This window comes from Gloeophyllum trabeum (genome assembly GCF_000344685.1).
Source record: "Gloeophyllum trabeum ATCC 11539 unplaced genomic scaffold GLOTRscaffold_00004, whole genome shotgun sequence".
Lineage (NCBI taxonomy): Eukaryota > Fungi > Basidiomycota > Agaricomycetes > Gloeophyllales > Gloeophyllaceae > Gloeophyllum > Gloeophyllum trabeum.
The window spans coordinates 2,272,648-2,292,045 of record NW_006920413.1 but is presented as its reverse complement, the minus strand read 5'-3'; the positions used below and the strand labels follow the sequence as shown (position 1 = coordinate 2,292,045).

General features: G+C 52.2%; 6 protein-coding genes and 1 non-coding gene across 7 annotated transcripts; 4 read left to right on the top strand and 3 right to left on the bottom strand.

Moving 5' to 3' along the window:
- Positions 1-1,638: 1,638 nt before the first annotated feature.
- GLOTRDRAFT_38153 (glycoside hydrolase) lies at positions 1,639-2,992 on the top strand (the record flags this gene model as incomplete). Its single annotated transcript, XM_007865736.1, has 4 exons — positions 1,639-1,739; positions 1,788-2,220; positions 2,272-2,368; positions 2,421-2,992. 4 exons carry the CDS (start codon positions 1,639-1,641, stop codon positions 2,990-2,992), a joined length of 1,203 nt encoding a protein of 400 aa, XP_007863927.1.
- Positions 2,993-3,054: 62 nt separating this feature from the next.
- Positions 3,055-3,141, top strand: GLOTRDRAFT_t53. The gene has a single exon. It is a non-coding gene; the product is annotated as a tRNA-Gly (tRNA).
- Positions 3,142-4,128: 987 nt separating this feature from the next.
- Positions 4,129-5,315, top strand: GLOTRDRAFT_39064 (kinase-like protein; the record flags this gene model as incomplete). Its single annotated transcript, XM_007865791.1, has 5 exons — positions 4,129-4,488; positions 4,539-4,712; positions 4,773-4,919; positions 5,035-5,102; positions 5,159-5,315. The coding sequence occupies 5 exons, from the start codon at positions 4,129-4,131 to the stop codon at positions 5,313-5,315; spliced, it is 906 nt and encodes a 301-aa protein (XP_007863982.1).
- Positions 5,316-9,201: 3,886 nt separating this feature from the next.
- On the top strand, positions 9,202-10,127 carry GLOTRDRAFT_74384 (acyl-CoA N-acyltransferase; the record flags this gene model as incomplete). Its single annotated transcript, XM_007866422.1, has 3 exons — positions 9,202-9,379; positions 9,448-9,548; positions 9,602-10,127. The coding sequence occupies 3 exons, from the start codon at positions 9,202-9,204 to the stop codon at positions 9,839-9,841; spliced, it is 519 nt and encodes a 172-aa protein (XP_007864613.1). The 3' UTR covers positions 9,842-10,127.
- Positions 10,128-10,289: 162 nt separating this feature from the next.
- GLOTRDRAFT_21049 (uncharacterized protein) lies at positions 10,290-10,442 on the bottom strand (the record flags this gene model as incomplete). Its single annotated transcript, XM_007865681.1, has 1 exon — positions 10,290-10,442. A coding segment is annotated over one exon (153 nt), but the record flags the coding sequence as incomplete, so codon positions are not given.
- A 5,320-nt stretch (positions 10,443-15,762) lies between these two features.
- On the bottom strand, positions 15,763-17,568 carry GLOTRDRAFT_58955 (uncharacterized protein). Its single transcript, XM_007866421.1, has 4 exons — positions 17,382-17,568; positions 16,761-17,323; positions 16,556-16,710; positions 15,763-16,499 (listed from the first exon to the last, which is right to left on the bottom strand). Exons 1-4 carry the CDS (start codon positions 17,525-17,527, stop codon positions 15,822-15,824), a joined length of 1,542 nt encoding a protein of 513 aa, XP_007864612.1. The 5' UTR covers positions 17,528-17,568; the 3' UTR covers positions 15,763-15,821.
- A 128-nt stretch (positions 17,569-17,696) lies between these two features.
- GLOTRDRAFT_74379 (NAD P-binding protein) lies at positions 17,697-19,389 on the bottom strand. The gene is made up of 9 exons (XM_007866420.1): positions 19,203-19,389; positions 18,913-19,141; positions 18,793-18,855; positions 18,674-18,739; positions 18,439-18,618; positions 18,315-18,385; positions 18,193-18,259; positions 18,091-18,136; positions 17,697-18,033 (listed from the first exon to the last, which is right to left on the bottom strand). The coding sequence occupies exons 1-9, from the start codon at positions 19,332-19,334 to the stop codon at positions 17,877-17,879; spliced, it is 1,011 nt and encodes a 336-aa protein (XP_007864611.1). The 5' UTR covers positions 19,335-19,389; the 3' UTR covers positions 17,697-17,876.
- Between the last annotated feature and the right edge of the window lie 9 nt (positions 19,390-19,398).

Here is a 19,398-nt window from a genome sequence, read left to right as displayed (position 1 = left end):
TGCGATGTACTCACTGTATTAATATTGCTACCACACTTTCAAAACCAACCGTGAATTAAATCCCATCATGCCTCTAAGTGAATAAAAGGGGTCTAACACCATTTTTCGTTATACTAGATTCCCCCCCGAGTAGTATGCTCTTTGAATGGGACGTTCCCTTGTATCTACAGGCTGCTCGACGTCCGGACGTACATTCAAGCCACCCGGCAATCACCGGTCATTTCCAAGCCACGGCACTAGTGTTGCTCGTTAAGTGAAGCCAAGCTGAAGGGACACGTCACTTCACTTCAAGAAGCACCCACTTCAGTGGCTTCAGCGTGGCATGAAGTCACACTGAAGGCTTCAAGATGACTTCAGTCCCACCACTCCACTGACGAAAGGAGTAAACCTACACGAAGTGGGTAAGCCCGCTCGCGTGGTTGACTTCGTGCCCGTGTCGGCCTTGAGACCGGCAGTTGCCGGACTGGAGAGGACGGCCGTCGTCGACGCGGTTTACCACCCTACTGCAGCCAAAATGTGCATCTTTGGTGTCAGACAGAGTCTGTAAGGTTTGTAATTTGTGATAGAAAAGAAACGAGAGACAAAAGCTCAACGTCTGCTGAGTGATTCACCCATTATCTCTCTCAGTTGGCCAAATGAGGGCTGCTGTCTCACGCTTCATTGAAGTCTTCAGCGTGACTTCAGCTTCACTTCAGACGGACTGAAGTTTGACAGGCCCCACTTCACGTCACTTCAGCTTCACTTAACGAGCAACACTACACTGCACGCAGCCACCGGACTCATACAGCCGTTTGCAGATTAATGGACCCACTTCTCAAAAATTATTTACAGTCGGACCACGTCGGACAAGCAATTGTAAGTCCCCGAGAGACGGAAATCAGACCATTTGGACTTCCCCACCTTCTTCCGACGTCCCTGGCACCCACTCCGACCCACTCCGACTATACGCGATTTTCTGAATTGGTGGCCATGGTCTATCGATCTGCAAACGGCTGTAACAATCCTCCCAGTAAACCGATACGTACATCCTTGGAACTTGAAGCTTGAACCTCGATTAGCGCATGACTAACCGCGAACTCCTACTCCGTTTGCCTGCTGTACGTCGAGATTATTCTACCCAAAGTCGTCGAAAGGTTGAAGGGTGACCGCACGCCTTCTGCCAACATAATCTCCCCTGACGTCAGCTATCCCGCGTTCTGCGAAAGGCTGTCCACCCGCGGCTACATAAAGTCCGGCCTTGCACCTCAATTCATGTCTAGTTCTGCTGCGTACGAACCCTTACCGACCGAGGACGCGAATAACTATCCTCCATCTCATCCTGGATCCGCACCTAAAGCCAGTGTCCCTTCGGGCGGCGTCGTCACCCGTAAACTGTTTCTGTTTATAGCTCTTCTGTGCATCGTCGCGCTAGGCTCGTATAAGGCGGGTCAGTGGTCTGTGCTCAAGGCGACGTCGGAAACAGACAAAGCAGAGAAAGGGAAAGAACAGGACAACGCGGAGAAACCGATCCCTCAGGTGCCTGTGAACGACACTGGGCCGGATATGTCGCATCCCATGAAGAGCGTTGGGTAGTAAGTCACAAACGCGCTCATGTGTCACGAACATTTGAATCACTATTGATTAGTTTCACCAACTGGTATGTCGCACGTCCTCGGTTTGTCAGTGGGCGTTGATCGTTTGTGCAGGGGTATCTATGGGCGCAAGTTCCCTCCGTCCGCTATCCCAGTACAGGACATCACGTAAGTTTGCCCTGCTGATTGCTGGAGCTCCTGACCTACGGGCGTCAGGCACATCCTGTACGCTTTCGCCGACATCAAGTCAGACGGCGCCGTAGCATTGTCCGATCCGTGGGCGGACGAGCAGATCCATTACCCCGGGGATTCATGGAATGACCAGGGGAACAACCTTTACGGGAACTTTAAGGCAATCTACAACCTGAAGAAAGCTCACCGGCACTTGAAACTTATCTTGTCCATTGGCGGATGGACATACTCGCCCAAGATACACCCCGTGGTGGTGTCGCCGGAGCTGAGACGCAGGTTTGTGGAGACATCGGTGAGGTTGGTGGAAGATTATGGCCTGGATGGTTTGGATGTGGATTATGAATATCCTGGTAATGCGGAGCAAGCCAGAGGGTACGTAGAGTTGCTTAAGGAATTGAGGCATGGATTGGACGAGCATCAGCGGAAGAAAGGAATAAGCTACCGGTTCCTATTAACCGTGCGTGAGGTTCTGCAAGGTAAAGGCGAGGAAGTTGACCAAGAACTTTAGATTGCATCACCTTGTGGCCCCGATAACTACAAGAAGCTCCTTATGAATGAAATGGATCGATACCTAGACTTCTGGAATCTCATGGCTTATGATTACTGTGAGTCACGTCTCGACCACTACTACACAAGTGGTTCTCATGGCTACTCCAGCTGGCTCATGGGACCAGATTGCAAACCATCAAGCCAACGTCTTTGGCGGCCCGATCAGCACATCGGAGGCTGTTAAATACTACGTCTCACAAGGTGTCCCTCGCCACAAGCTTGTCATTGGTTTACCTCTCTACGGGCGTTCATTCATGAATACCAATGGTCCCGGCCACCCGTTCTCCGGAATTGGCCCAGGGACTTGGGAGCAAGGCGTATACGATTATCGCGCTTTACCGCTGCCAGGGGCTCATATGTTCCGAGACGAGAGGGCACTCGCAAGCTGGTCCTACGATTATAGCAAGAAGGAGATGGTGAGCTTCGACTCGGAGGAGGTGGGGAAATGGAAGGCCGAGTGGATACGGCGGGAAGGCCTGGGTGGGGCGATGTATTGGGAGCTCAGTGGTGATAAGGGAGGGATGAGGGTGGGGATGGAGGGTGGACCTGGGAAGGATCCCCAGCCAGGAGGGAGCTTGGTGACGGCGGTGAACCGGGTATTTGGAAAGCTGGACGGGAGTGAGAATTGGTTGGAGTATGAGGGTAGCAAGTTCGACAACCTGCGCAATGGTATGGCTTGAGTCTTGGCTTGGATATAATTGGGCGTTTTTGGATATTGTAACCATCCTCCCCCTTGCCACAAGCACTAATGGGGTAGTGGTAACCTCAGTCGTTGCCACTCGCAGGCTTCAGATTCGACTGGCCGCGAGTTCGATTCTCGCTTAGTGCATACTTCTTAACACTCTACCATTCCTTATCTTTGTGGGAGTATTTTTTGCCTCGGACAATTGAGATGAAATGTCCAGCTGCTGTGCGGTGCAAGGTGTTCCAGCCTCGCATGCATGTGCCTCAGGCTGCAGGAAACACCGCAATTAAAACACGTTGTTCTCATGCCGTTCTGGGGAGTTGTCTGGATGCGAGTTGCGTGCGGGTGGCTCCTGCCAGCATGATTGCTTCGCGCAGCGGGCAGGCCGTGACCGCAACGTCCTTAATTATACTTTGTGCATAGCAGCCGCCATAACACCCTTGCGCGGTCGCAGGGCCTGTCCTTGTCTGCCGTCCTTGGCTAGCGATGCATTCTACAAGTGCCCATCCCAGGCCCATTGGCCCCCGAAGCTTGCCGCGCTCGACGTCTCCGGCGCCGCCGCAACTCCCCTTCTTACCGCTGCCAGAGACCGCGCCGCTGAACATTCGGAAACCTAGAGAGAACTCGAACAACAACCTCTCATTGTCGCCTCCCAACAGCCTAGCACCGCCCAGATCCCGTTCACCAGCTTCTCGTTCACCAGCACCTGCCCTCAGCCTCCAGATTCCGGGAAGGCCATCGCAACGGCCTACCACCCCCAAGGGACGTCTTCAGCTCAAAATCCCAACTGCAGATGCCCGTGGCTCATCGGACACGTCTGATTCGCCGACATCTCACAATCCCTTCGGAGGAGGGTATTATGGTGGCCCGGCGCAGGAGGGGTTTGACAATGGGAATGGAGACGAGGGGAACGATAGGACCATCCGGCCTGATACGAATGGCCAGAGGCGCGTCGCCCTGGACACGATGGAGGATCTGCGGCGGACGATAGACGATATCGCCGTCACGACTACGTCTGGCTCGTCTGATACGGAGGCGTCGTCTCGCAAGAGCTCGGAGGAACTGCGTTCTGCGACCACTATCTCTCAGTCTGTTTCGCCCCCTTCCACACAGAGCGATGCCCAACGGCAGATGCCCTTACCGCAGGCCTATTCAGACGACGTCCTGCTCGAGCTCGCCAGGCTTGGGGAGGGCGCGGGCGGCTCAGTGCACAAAGTACAGGACAAGCGGAACGGGTTTATTATGGCTCGCAAGACGATCACGACCCGCGAGGCGCCGATGAAGCAGCTCCTGCGAGAGCTCGCGATGGTTACGAAGACGCGACACGTGAATATTGTCAAATTCTATGGCGCATACATCAGTCCTAGCGACAGTGAGGTCAAGGTGCTGATGGAGTACTGTGAGGGAGGCAGTCTGGAGGCGGTAGGAAAGAGGATTAAGGACAGAGGCGGGCGGGTTGGTGAGAAGGTTGCGGGACGACTGGCGGAGGGGGTGTGTATTAGCGCGATATTATGAGATGGATGATTCTGACACAATCTCAGGTCTTACAAGGTCTTGCTTACCTGCACCAGCAGAAGACGATCCATCGAGACATCAAGCCGTCCAACATACTCTTGTCGAAGCAAGGCGTTGTCAAGCTGTGCGATTTCGGAGTGTCAGGAGAGCTGGTAAACTCGATGGCAGGTACATTTACCGGCACAAGCTTCTACATGGCGGTAAGTATTCATCATGCGTCACCAAGGGCCTACCCACTAAGCGATGCTGTAATTCTGCAGCCCGAGCGTATATGCGGGAACGAATACACGATTCGATCCGACGTCTGGTCAACAGGCATATCACTGCTCGAGCTCGTCCAGAACCGTTTCCCTTTCCCAAACGACCTCCCACCGATCGAACTCATGATGTACATTACCCAGTCAGACGTAAGTATTGCATTCCCGAGTTCCTTCCCCTAGATCCAATTCCTGCATTCCTTGGACCGCCTTGGGATCGTGTCATATATTGATCCGATGCTGATGCTGATTTCGACCCCAACAGCCTCCTCGACTAGAAGACGACGCGGAGGCGACATGGAGCGCTGAGATGAAGGACTTCATCCGGCTGACGTGCGTTCAATTACTTTGTTTCCCCGGCTGCGGATATATGGCTTACGCATCGCCAGGTTAACGGTATCGGCAAGCGAACGTCCGACGCCCGAGGACATGCTGCAGCATCCGTGGCTGCTGCGCGTGATGCAACAGGAAGTGAACATGGCACGGTGGATCCGCGAGGTATGGGGCTGGCCGAGGCCTAGCAAGCGGGGCCAGGACGGCAGGTGAGTGTCTCTGCTGGGTCTTCATATCTTATTATTATTATTCCTCTTCCCTCCCTACTTCTATGATTGACTTTGGTTTCTTCGTCGCTTTTCATCATGCTGCATCTTCAATCTTCAACGTTATCTTTGTTCTACTTCAAAAGCAAGCGCATATACCGCTTTGTCGGGCCTAGCAGCTGGAGTTGGTCCTTGCTTTCCAAATGGCTCTAGGTGGCTCTTCCAATTGCATTTCCGAGCCAGTCAATCCGTGAATGGGGATATCATCCCGCTCTGTCTCTCGGATGGGCTTTAATCCGTCGGTCTTGACCGGGTCCAATGTCTGTGTCTTCTGTCTGCTTAGTTTCATCCTAACGTTGGTCACAAAGAATTTTTCTTACTGTGTTACTTGTATCACCTTGGATTGTGTACCTCTCGTTTCGTCATGTACCTTGACTATTCGGTTCCATTCTCTCCTGTATCTTCTTCCCCATAATTGGTGCTGGGATGGTATATAGGCCAACACTAACTGACTTTCCATCTTAGCGTGTCGCGACCGAGCTCCAGTCGGAGAGATCCAGGTTTATTGGACACATCGCCTGCCACCGAGTCTCCTCCCAGGACGGACAGTTAATTTCTCCGTGGCCCTGAGATGGTACTTTGCCGCGGATCTGCGTTTCGTCGCGTCTCTATCCAACTCGGTGTCGGGATGTCATTCACCTATGTAGGACCGCGCGTCTTGGCTCTGTCGTTTTCTTGGTCATATAGAGTACTGTGTGCTTGTATGGACTACTTCTACAGAGAATTACGCCTCGTGTACGTTAAACAGGGGGATCTAATAATTATAGTTCCGACTCCTCACACTATGCCCGCCGTCAGAAACCCGTCTGGACCAAGGAGGACATGTGGCGACCACGGATATCAATAAGTCCCTGGTCAGGGTTCTGCAGAGTGCAGTTCAGTCGTAATCTTCTTATGCAACTCTGCCTGTGAATACAGTAGCCTCGCATCATCGACATTCTCTTCGGGTACTGGAGTTGGCTTGAGCACAGAGCATGCGTGACCCGGATGCTCCCGTCAGATGTCAGATGGGCATCATGCGCCACGAGAGTCCCGATATATATAGGGCCCGATCCCAAGATTATCTTGAGAAGTTCTCGGGAGGTGTATGCTGTGAGGATCTGCATCGCGAAGGGTGAGCGTGTACATGATAAGATCGACGGGTATGGCGGTGGGATGGCGACGCAAGACTCTGATCTGAGTGGCGTTCCTCAAAAAAGCAAAGCGACAAGTGCTCAAGCGAAAGGTTGTTGCAATGTTCGGGAGCTTCGCTGCATCTGAGGTCAATCTACATAAACAGGAAGCCCGCTATCAACGCATTGTTACCAGATACTTCGCGAATCAGGATTCCCGTCTGTTCCCCAATACATCCACACATATTGCTGGGGAAATGGGCCTCTACTCACAGTCAGTACGTGACGGAGACTACGCACGAGGATAATTGGCTACTAGTAGTCAGAGAGGCATTGTCCCAGTCGTTCTGAGCCAGAACGTGGGTAAAGCCTTCCGGGGAGGCCTACACTGCAGCAGATATCAGAGAGAATGAAACCAACGCAGGCTAAGATAACCCAAGCATACCGAGGAAACCATACTTCCGCTCCGGACTCGAAGGGGGCATACTATGTGTGCGCCCAGATGGAAGTTGACGATGGCAACCATCTTTGCTGATGGATACCCGGGCAGGTATATACATCTACCTTGTGTAAGATCACCCACGGTATTATTTTTGGAGGTTGGGAAAACAGACCAGTAATGGAGCCTGCTTTGATGCCCAAGAGCATGTCGAGTTTGCACGGCCTTAACATCCCTCACCAGAGCATCAACTGAAAGGTCACGTTTGGACAACATCCGTAATTCAGTAGGGACGCACCGAAACCAGAAACGACGCGGACGCACTCACAGGCAGCCCTTGCTTCGGGCGTGGTTTGCCAAACGGGCTCGTCGTACCGTATCTGACGTACGAATTTGAGATGGCTGCGCAGATGGACGTCCGAGCAGGCACTGGAGAATACAAAGTGAGTGACACGACGAAGGTGACAAGATAGAGCTCGGGCTTTCCGCAATTAGCGATGACGAAGTGGAACGGACGTGATTATCTTGAGGCCGCCCAGCGCCCTCCCACCGAAGAATCGATCGTCTCCTGGATGTATAGAGGCATCGCCCTCTGTGGCTGAAGAAGGGACCGAGGAGCACAGGGCTTCCCCGCAGGTGGCTAGTAATAATCTCAATCAGCCACTTATGTGCCATATACGGCCTTGGCACCCACTTCGCTCAGAGACGTTGCCTCGGAGAATCTTCTGGCTTCTGCGAGGCTTTGACAGGAGCAAACGTGCTCATATTAATTCATTGATGTCACCAATCTCACCAGGCCGCCTAATGAAATTCAGTAGCGGAAAGGAGCTGGAAAACAGCTGGTGTACTGCCCTCATAACCACTCCCACTCACCCCACTGTTGTAGGCATGATACCAATTTTTTGGCAATGAGTGATGGCCACGATACCAGGGGTCGGCGTTATATAGCGGAAGCATGTTTCAGGAGATGCACTGTTGGCACTAGCAAATTCGGGTCGATATTTTACCGAACTAACCAGGCACAGTGACTGTCGCAAAATAGCGGCTTTGAAACTTCCACGGCGCCAAAGCGATACTTGGGCACAGAGTCCAGCAGAAGATACTGAAGGCAACAAAACGCCCATGCAGGGCGGGACTGCTGCTGGGTGATGCCGAAGGAATTCTGCATATGAGCGCCAGGTTGCAACCTCGCGGAGCCTCGGGATCGTAGTAACCTACGGGGCGAACTCATACGAACTCCTGTCACCATATCAGTTTACAAAGCTCCACCTATTGCTGCGAGGACAGTTCTTCAGGGAGTCGCCGGCCTACCGGGAGTCTGCAGCTAAAGTCAATCTTCGTATAAGTTCATCCACATCCGCTAGACGATTGAACCATCCAGGGTAAGTCGGACGGCACAGCAACGGGGCATGCCATACCAGCGGAAGACCGCCCGGTAACATGCGAAAGCATTCCGCATGCATCCTAGAGGCTTGACGGCATTCCGAGCATACGTAAGAACCCTTCTGACGATTCAAGTGAAGATCTCTCTGTCCGGCACCCGCCAGAATCTGGATTGGGACCTGCACTTCTGTTTCAAAGAGTGCACAAAGTGATGGAAACTTGAGACGCACGCTACTAGAAGTCAGATCGAAGGATTCTCCATTACACAGATCAAGAATCGCGGTGAGTCCCGCACTCCTGTATACTGTGTTTCGAAGAGATGCCTCCGCGGTCGTCAGTTCTGCACAAAACATCATGGCAAAAATTGGTCCCGATAGACAAAGAGGATTTTGACTCAGCGAGTCCGCATATTTCGTGAGTCCAAATTCAGAAATAGGACGTTGAGCGAACTAGCGTTGTGGTAGTACAATGTCGATTTGACGCATCCAAGAGGCGCCACTTGTAAAGCTAATCCCCTGTATTACGAGAGCGGCGAGTCAAGGCTGCTTCCGATAGAGAATCCTCATCCTGACGGCCTTGCGAGTGGCCCGCACTATCTCCTTACCTGGGTGCTATCTCTGCCACCCTTAAATGTGCGGGAAAGCATACCTAGGCCCGGGGAGACAAGATGTTATCAATAATAGTCCATTCATTCCTATTAGGATTGCTGTTAGAGACGTCACACAAGACGACACCGAGGGTATGCCAAGGCAACGGGAGAAATACAGCGCGTATAATCCACAAGGCAAGGACGTTAGAGCCACAGTACCTGAGTACGAACTACTTACGAAGTTCGAGGCTTCGAGCTGGAAGGAAAGGAGAACCCAGCCTGATTGAGACGGTTTCCCACGAACTACGGTATGTCTTCCGCCACTACACCGAAGACGCGGTTGGCGTCGAAGGTCTCTTTCGCGTCCTTGACACCGAATAACCTGGGCACTGTACGAAAGCTTAACTCGGTTCTCTTTCCCATCAAGTACAGCGATAAACTCTATCGAGACATCCTGGCCCCTGAGTTGGAAGATTACTGCAAACTTAGTAAGTTACAAAGTTGCCCAGCTTGCCTTGATCACCCCCGAAATTGACCGACGTTCGTGATATGGCAGTCTACTATAATGACGTACCCGTCGGTATCATCTGCAGTAGATTGGAGCCTCAACCTGGGGGGACAGCCAAATTGTATCTCATGACGATGGGTGTTTTGGCTGTTGGTTACGCTCTAGTTCGCTGATTGTTCTAGTATTGATGACATCCATCCAGCCATATCGCTCACTAGGTCTTGGATCGCAAGGCCTCGAAGCTATTCTGTCTGCGGCTGCTGTTAGCACAAAGCCGAAGATCAGCCATGTCTATCTCCATGTTCAGGTCTCTAACACCGCAGCCAAGCGATTCTACGAAAAACATGGCTTCACGGAGGTCCGAGTTCATGAGCATTACTATAAGAAGATCGAACCACACGATGCGTGGATTCTCGAAAAGGCTATCGTATCCCTTTCATAAAGTGGACACTTGGCGAATGCCGGCAAGCGGCTTATAGTGGTTATTGGAAAGGCATTGTCCAGAATTCACTCGCTGGCTGGTACAAGGTACGGGGTTGACTCAGGCTGTTGATCTTCCCGTTTCCAATCATCTAGTATATTACTGGCGCTTTCTACTATGCTAGGGATACAGATATTAGGTTCTTCGTTTATGTACCATCATTTGCGAGATCACGTCCAAGAAAGCCAACGACAGCAGGGACAAAGCTCGACTACGCACGAAATATGTTAGAATGTTTCAATACCGGCTACGTCACGATAGTCAATATCTCTTGTATGTCTGTTTTCTGACTGACACTGCTGACCTTGCATAGGCGCCTTTAGTATGTCTCCTCTTGCGTTCCGCACCCCTTGACAAGCTGCCGGTACTCATGAGTCCGCATAAATATGAGGGAAAGATGCGAGCTGACCTGATGACGCTTGAGTGCATCCTTTCTCGTGAAGGTCTTACCGCATCCACCGTTACATAGGAAGGGCTTCTCTCCAGTATGCGTGTCGCGATGCCGTTTCAAATCGTGTTGACGATTAAAAGACAAGGCGCACATATCGCAAGAAAATGGGCGAGCGGGGGAGGCGGGGTATTGTTCTCCACCCCGCGCCAGCATGTACGGCACCTGAGGGGCATATGGCGACGGAATCGAGTGCGCGGAGTTACTGTAGGCCTGAGGCGATCCGTATGCTCCGGGCTGAGCAGAAGGGCTGGCCGAGAGCGAATATGAATGGGAATGGCTGCGGGGATGAGAGGGGCGACCTTGTGAGGCGGAGTAACTGTGCGCTGGTGTTACTCCTTGACCCGACGAGTATTGTGATTGACCATTATGAGAGGAACTCTGCTGCGCACGCGATCTCCCGAATGCGTCAACGTAGGAGGATTGCTGGCCCGCAAAATAGGATCCGTCTTGGTAGGCGGTGGGCGATGTCCCTTGCTGGGACAAGGCAGGGTCGTAAGTTGCACTGTAGTCCTGTCCGGCAGCTATGTAGGCTTGTGACGATGGTGGATGACCATAAGGTGAGGACGAAGATGAGTCGTATGGAACTTGGCTAGCTGATGAAGGATAGCCTTGCGCATACTGATTAGTGTTAGCCCATTGTCCCCCATACGTGGCGTTGTCGGACGCCTGAAGGCTGCGGCGACGGTGGTGGGACATAAGGTTTGTCGGTGCGGAAGGACTGTGCTGGTAAGCCCGATCTTTGAAGCGACGCCTTCATAAAGCGGTCGGAGAAGCGCTAACTGTCACGCTGCTAGCACGGCACCTGTACAACATCCCCAATATACGAGACATCCCGACCGAATGATTAGATCAAATGTCAGGAAATAGCACGCACCCGGCACAGTCCTCCATTCATCGGACCCCAAAGACGGGGAACAGTCAGGCTACCGGGAACGGCGTTGGTAGGCTTATCAGGTCAGATGTGGGTTCCTGCAAGATTGGACACTTCGGCGAGCGGGTCTGTAGAGCGGCCGTGCATCTCGGCCCAGGGCTGTGTCGCCATAGAAAGTTAGTTCGTCTTAGCCTAATGCAAGAAAAATACGCGGGGAAGATGAGTTACTGACAATTGTGGCGCTCTTCAGGGACCAGAAGCTGAAGATCTTGGAAACGAGCCTCGACGAGCGCAAGCGCCGAATGCGGGACTCAGCTGGAGATTCATATGGCTATCTAGGTGCTGGCATCATCCTGATAAAGACCTTAGCTCGCTTCAGGAACAGATACTTAATCCAGGGTGCATGATGGCTGACTCAACTCGTAAGTCGTGATCTTCCTGCTGCGCGTCTCGATGGGTCCGACTACATAAGAGGGATAGGATAACCGGTTTGCCACTCAATACCCTCAAGTCCAAGGATTTCGGCAACCACAATGGGAAGCGGCAAGAAAGGCTTAGATCCTGATATCCGGTGATGACGTTCTCTTTTGGGTGTTGGTAACTATGGCAGAGATATCTAAGTTTGGGTTGAAAACCTGATGTCATACTGTACTGTCAAGGGTCGTCGGTCGAATTATGTTCTCAAATCATTAACGAGAAGTCCACGAGTTGGGCTCGGTACTTACCTGATACAATGACGTTCGGACATACTTCGAGGAATCCCACGTCATATGTCAAGACATCAAAATGACCATGTACGTACTATGCGGAATAGAGGTTCGGGTATTGCAGTGCTCCGTCGAGATTAGCGAGTGGTTTGTGGCGTTTCGGATGCGAAGTGGGCATCTCGATGCTACTGATCAAGATTCGAGCCTGCCTCTGGTGATGCCGTCGGAGTTACAGCTTCAGCCTGTAGGAACGTTGGTGAATTGTGTATAAGAAACTGCAGTAGATCTTCTCGAGAGGGCGCATGACTGACTGTTTTGGCGTAGCACCATTCCTGGCGCTGCGGCACCAAGCCTGCGCCTGTCAGCTAGTACCCGTGTCCCTCTGACGGCATCCCCCTTCCTACTGATCTCCTGACCTAGTGACTACAATGTCAGAGCAATGTCAGAAGTGATTGGCACAACTTTGCTCCATGGAGCGGACTCGGACAATGATCACAGCCTCACCCAGTCTCTAGCTGGGGTCTCGTAGGAGTACCTACATGCTCTCAGTACTCTTTTACCATGTATTCGCGGCAGCTTGGTAGGAATCGATACCTGACAGGGGTTTAAGATGACTGCCTGTGAAGCGTTCACTAATTCGTCCACAGGTGACCAGGGCCATCATGTCATCTCTAGCCTAGTAGTGATGCGGGAGGATATTAGTAAATTACCTCCTTACCTCTTTCTCCGGTGCTGTCAGTCAATTAACGGAACCGAACATCGAAGGAGCCAGTCACTGGCATTCTACCCCTTTGGAGAGCTAGGATCAACTGACCTGTCATGCAAAGCTCCCGATCCTTGTGCGCTACTGCGTCGCTGAGCGCGAATACAATGATTCCGCCTCCGGTTGGCCCGAGAGGCATTAGTGCTAGCCCTATATTGCTGTCCTGCATCGCGGAACTTGTCATATTTCTGGATTATTGCTTATATGAAAGGTTTAAGATACTCCCTGCTAATGGCCGAACTGATGCGCGCAAAGCCACGAACTTCCTGTACTAAAACCCCCGCTATGGCCACAACGAGGCCGCGGAGAAGCCGCCTTCTTAGGCTCTGCTGCTGGCTTCTTCCTATGTAGCTTCTCATGGCTAAGTTCAGGATAAGCTTCGCCGCGGATGTCGTCGGAGGTCACTAAGTAAGTGTTCCCAGCTTCCCGTTCCAGTTTGGCTGTAACTGAACTATATATCCGAGTCGGGGACACGCTCCTTCAAGATGCTACATGGAATAAGCGTTTCGGTTCCCCAGAGAGCTGACACGCTTAAATGTTTAAGTAGAATGATCGGTGAACACAGAAAGCAGGGTATACTTCGCCATCCAAAAGAAAACACGGAACGGACATGCGCAACGACGCGTAGCGGCACTTGAAAACCTTGTTGGCTAACTGCAAGACATGAGCGGGGGGTCAAATGTTTTGCGCTGGGGCGCCTGCCATCACTTTACCCCACCAAAGGCGGCAGGGGCGGCTCTATACCCGCCGCTCCGAGAAGGGCGCTCACACTCTCGAAAGGGCAGTTCGCCGCCCTCCGAGCTTCATACTTGCTATCCCTGGTCATTGGGATTTGTGTGGCATTGGAGCAGGATCTGCGAGTAAAAACCAGACTCCCGCTGCCATTTGGCAGTTAGCTGGAAAGGCGTATCTCTCGTGACCTCGCGCCAGCAACGAATCTCCACAGGGGACTAACGCTTCCGCAATACGGACATGTCTCTAACTTGCCACATAGACAATATTACATACAGCGCTGCGTGATAGGACCTGGTCCAATCGCACCCGGTGGGCCACCAAGATACTGAAGAATGTTATCAGTGACCAACGTCTAGATTGGATCTCCTGGTAGGTAACTTAACAAGCTATGGATAAATCGTTTGAATACCTGTCGCCTCACCTTCCAATCTTCAACGTCGTTCATGCACAAGCCACTTAGCCTGAAATGTCAACCATTCCCAACTGCACCTAGAGATCCGTCTCAAGCAAGATTTACCATCAAACCTCCGGTACGCAGACAATATCACTATATGCTCTTCCTTGTAAGAAAATCTTCCCCAATGGAGGGTACAGGTATGGAGGTTGATTGCGACCTAACTTTCCCCAAGTGTACCTGTTGAACGAACAATATGGCTCCGTGTACGTGCGTTGGCTTGATTTCGAGTTCAACGTCCGATCCACACATCCTGTCTCTAGGCGCCCGGATGTCACGCTAGTACCGTCTCTCAGGCCTATGGCACCTGAGTGCCTGGATTTTGTCCAAGGTTACCGCGTCCATTCTCAGGATCCTGGAAGCTTCGTATGGGGGTGTGTCTCAAGGAAAGGCGTCGAGGTGCCTGGTGGAGCTCGAATCTTCTAAACATCGTGACCAGTTTGGACCCAGCGATGACCATATCGAGATGCGCAGCCCAGGAAGGGACGTCTCGCTCTCGATGTTCCTACTGTGTCTCGCCAGGCCTGTTACCGGAAATATTTCACTGAGAGAGTCGCGGTGATGCCGAGGGACAGCATTCTCCAAGGCTGCTCAACGCAGCCCACCGGACCCCTTGAAGCAAGTACTCGATATATGACTCTATCCTTGGCTTCTTATTATAGCCGTCAAACTCAGATCAAATGTCCGGGACTTCGTTGCTGACAAGGGGCCCCGCCGGACCTGTTGGACGAACTGGATGATTCGGAAAGGTAGGCGTCTTGAAGCAATTCCATCGGCAATGGACGGTCAACTGTTCTGTATCGGAGTAACCGCCTTTCTGAGCTCTTACGCATAGCCAAGGTAACAATTTGTCAGCTAGTCATTGGCATTGCTCATGACTCAGGCAATTGTATATTGCTCCTTTTGGAGAATAGGACGAAATCGGCACATAGGCATTTCTCAGAGAGCTACACCAGGTCTACAGATCCGTCATGTTACAAGTCTATACCGACAATTCAGGAATGAAGATAGCTGTGCGGAACAGTACTTTTGAGCGGTGCTTCGTGGCATCGATGCATCGCCCTCGCGCAGGATAGCTTCTGCAGGTGGCCCAGAACCAACCAACGTTAGATAGGTCCAAGGTTTGATCATCAAGCTTTATCTTGATACTGATCTGCAAAACTAGAAATGCCCCACTTGCTAGTCCATTGCTATGTTATGGTGGCTTGATAAATACGGGTACTGCCTAGTGCGAAGAGGGCCTGGTACCGGAGGAAGCCGCTGTAATAGCTGGGTAAGAATGAAATGGCCAACCAGCAGGCTCCAACTCATTGGAGTTACTTATAGGGTACAAGCTTGTCAGTCCTAACGAGTCTCGAGTGCGCGGTGCGTCTGGTGGCGTAAGGTCAATGGAGGGATTACAGGAATATCATGACCGCTCTACTTGTCTAAGGAAGGCGACATTGCTTTCACTTAGAATGCCATCCTGCACCTAGCTTGCCTGCCATGTCAACTGGCAGACACTTTGCTGCTGCCGCTGGCAACACTACACAGACAAGGTTGGTGACTGACGGGCAGTGGATATTACGGTGAAGGCATAGGGAGGCCACTCAGAACAAGAACAATTTCTCGTTCCGCATAACCCACCTTTCGCTCTGATTCTAGGCGACAGGAATATGCCCCGGGTGCGCTCTGTCCGGAGACGCCTATCTTGGTCCTTCTGCCACATGCAGTACTAGTAGTGGGGATGGCGGCTGACATACGCTCGCCCGCGATCGCCCGGAGGTTCAGATGTCCTGCACAAGAAATATTATTACTGGCATGGATCTGAAGAGAGGACCAAATATTCGTAATGCCCCGTTGAGAGCGCTAGGCTTAACCCCACTACAAATCCTATCCGCCGGTTGGCTTCATTGCGGCGGCCCGATTATAGATAGACTCAATTCACATCCGCAGTCATGGATAAGACTTACATGGGTTACTAAGTACATAGCTGGTCACACTGCCCGGCAGGCCCTGCGGGGGCGTCGATGTTTTGCCAGTGACTTAGCATGTCTAGGAGTAGCTCCTTCATACACTGACAGACATCCTGCTCTCCTGTGTCGCCCGGCGTCTCCTCAAAAGTTTGCCCCACAGCCCTCTTGAAAGCCCCATCTTCAAGTAACCGAATCCACTCGTTGTCTTTACCTTCAGGAGGTACTGCTTCCTGGACCTTTCCGTATGTCACGATCCATTCGAACTTTATCTTTAGCTCTTCGATTCTCCGATCCGCACGAGAAGCCTGGAGAGAGGTGAGAACCTCACCGGCGGGAGGGACCGGGAGTTTGCTGGCTATAGTATGGGGATGAGGGTCGGAAGAGGTAGGCTTCGAGTTTTGTGCGGTTTCTGCGACTCCGGTTTGAACACCCCCTCGTCGTCGGGCGCGGGGTTGTATTCGGCCCTGAAACCTGGGGCCACTTGCTGCCTGGGCACTTTGCCCTGAAGGGCGAACAAGATACTTCCGGCACAATGCCAATTTGAACTTACTCCCGACCAGGGATGCAGGCAGGACTGAGAAGAACTCGGAGAAGCTTGGATACTTCTGCGCAGTCAATCGCGCAAAAACAGCGCTAGTGAAAATAGCTGCGTCGAAATATACCACGGAGGTTAAGTTGACCATCTGGGATTGAGCGTAAATATTTGACGCATTACGATCAAGCCGGAAATTGTACGCACCAACTTCATCAATCGAGCGCCAGCAAATCTCCGGGACGGTTCTGGTTGATTCAAGCAATAGAACACTATGTCAAGGGGGATGTCGGCTTCCCACCGTGACCCTGTGCCGGCCCTTGCAGGAGGGATCTGGCGTAACAGAAGAGGGGAGTACCGCGCTATTAGAGCGATCGTTAGTCTTGAAGGAGGCTCGCATATCAGCGCTTACGGTTTCCGCTATTCTCCGTAAGGCGTTCGTCTTTCTCGAAGACGTCAAGGAGCCAGTCGAGGACAGGCCATGACTGTGGGCCAACCATCGCAGGCGCCTCTGGATCCAGGATCTCGCTATCTTTATCACTGCCACCGTCCCACGTGGATTTCCTACGTCTAGTGGACTTGTCCCTCGCAGACGACTCATTATTACTGCAATTGATGAATCCCTCGCGCAAGACTGCCCAGCAGTTCTTACACTGCTTTATGTTGGTGGCTTCACGAGATATGAAGGAGTCTTCATCTTCGTCCCCTATGTCGTGTGCCTCGTCGGCCACGGGCTCTTCAGGGCCTGGGTAGCTCGGCAAGGCACGCAGAATAGATGCAGGAGTATTCGTCGCCGCGAAGGACGTCAAGCATTGACGTGCAGCCTCAGATGCTGTAAGAGTAGGAACAAGCGCAGACTTCTTCTGTTTCGCGGGAGCTATCTTGCTAGGAGACGCATATACAGCCTTGAGTCCCTCACTCTCTCTGTCCGGAGGCGGATATAATGCAATGTACAGTAGTTGACGTATATGCGACCTAACATGCAGAAACACAGTCAGGGATGGGTCTGTGCGCTCAGACAGCATGCACCTACGGCGACGGCCTGTACCTCGGGGAACGTAACTGCATAAGTAGTGATATGCCGGCCTCATACTGGCCTTCCTCGAAGCAGGCATCCACGAGTGCCCGCTGATTCTTGGTCATGTCCCTTTCATCATTGGCGGGACCACTGAGCAGCATTGTTCCTGGCCTTTGAAAGCAATAATGGGAACCCGTCGCGTGCTGTATAGATATAGGAAGTTACGCGAAACGGGAAGTGCAAAGACACTGGCAGGTGCAGAACGTGTGGCCCTGAAACAGGCCGTGTGACAACCCGAAACGCGTCGACGCGTATTACGCGTCTGATTGGCTTGCTTATATGAGCCGCATGTGCATCGATTTCGAAATACTGCTGAAAGGCAGCACATTCAAGAATGGCTTCCACGACTTGACAATTCGCTAAAGTACATGGAACTTATGGAAGATGGTTGGGGACGGCCGTCTAGGGTTGTCCGGTAGGCAGACTGCAGGTGGCTGCGGTAAAAACAATCTACAACCGAGCTTGCACGCTGTCGTCTTCACGGATTCGAACAACAGCCTTCCCCCATGTCTGCCGTTTCTCAATGGCCACCAACCCATCAGCCAGTCTATCGAAAGGCCAAACTTCTGAATAAACAACCGGCTTCACGCGCCCGGACGACATCAACCTAGGCTTTCGTCAGGAAGGGAACGTCGGTAGATAGATGCTGGTACTGATAACTTACTCCATGAGATCCTGCCACACCTTTGACATATGGGCAGGCTCATTCTCTGGAGACAATGGGTATCAACCCAATTTCAGGAGGCAGATAATAACGAATACGCACTAGCATATGCACCCCAATGAATACCTACAATAGATATATTCTTCAGAAGGACGAGATTCAGAGGCAGCTGCGAAACGAGAAGTAAGCCTCCGAATCAGTATCAAGAAGTGATTATGCAATGCCTTCTCAATAGAACCGGCGGCAAACCCGACAACCAGCGCTCTCCCTTTCCATGCTATGCATTTTAAGGAGTCTATACGAGAGCGTGAAAAACAAAGCATCTGGGTGTGTATGGTTGGCACGAACCTTTGATAAGCCCGACAGGATCATAAATCACATCCACCCCCTTCCCTCCAGTGATGTTCAGGACTTCCTGTTGCCACCCAGGCTTCGTGTAGTCCACGCCGAAGTCGGCACCCCCGAAGTTCTTCGATACCTCGAGCTTCGCTCGTGAGCCTGCGGCAGCGATCACCTTGGCTCCAAGGGCTGCATAACCAGCATTCAGCTGCGGCGAAGAGTTTGATATCATGTGAGCACCTACCTTTGGCTAGCTGCACAGCTGCGATGCCTACTCCTCCTGCGGAAGCCGTGACCAAGACCCATTCCCCTGAACAATATCAGGACGCATGCCTATTGAGGCAAACCTCCTCGCAAACGCACCTGATTTGAGCACCGCCCGCCCAACAAGGGCTTCATAACTCGTTGGCCAAGTAACGTACAGGCCTGCCAGTGTTGAATACGACTTCAGCAGCACGAATTTCCCTTCGCCCTGACACGTACCTGCCGCCTGGTCATACGAGATATTGTCGGGGATCGGCAGGATATTGTTCAATGGCACCGCGACTTTCTCCCCGAAAGCGCCCTGAGCACCACCGAACACCCGATCACCAGGTTTAAAGCTGCAGCCATTGGGAATAGGCGAGTTTGACGAGATGCGACCTGCAAATTCCATCCCAAGAACGAACGGCATGGGAGGCTGATTCTGGTATTTGCCTTGACATTGCAGTATCTGGACATGACAACCAACGGTCCCGGTGAAAGTACTACCAGTACAAGAGATGGATACGCACGTCGAAGAAGTTCAGACCGCCACTGTAGACATCTACCAACACATCCCGAGGGCCGGGCTTCGGGTCGGGGAAGTCTGAGGTCAGACTAATCTTCGAGGGATGGGCGTAGCTCTCAATAACGAAGGCACGCATGATGGATGGCGGGGAAGCCTCATCCTATCCTTGGAGTGTTAGCCCTGTATGTATATCCGTGAGA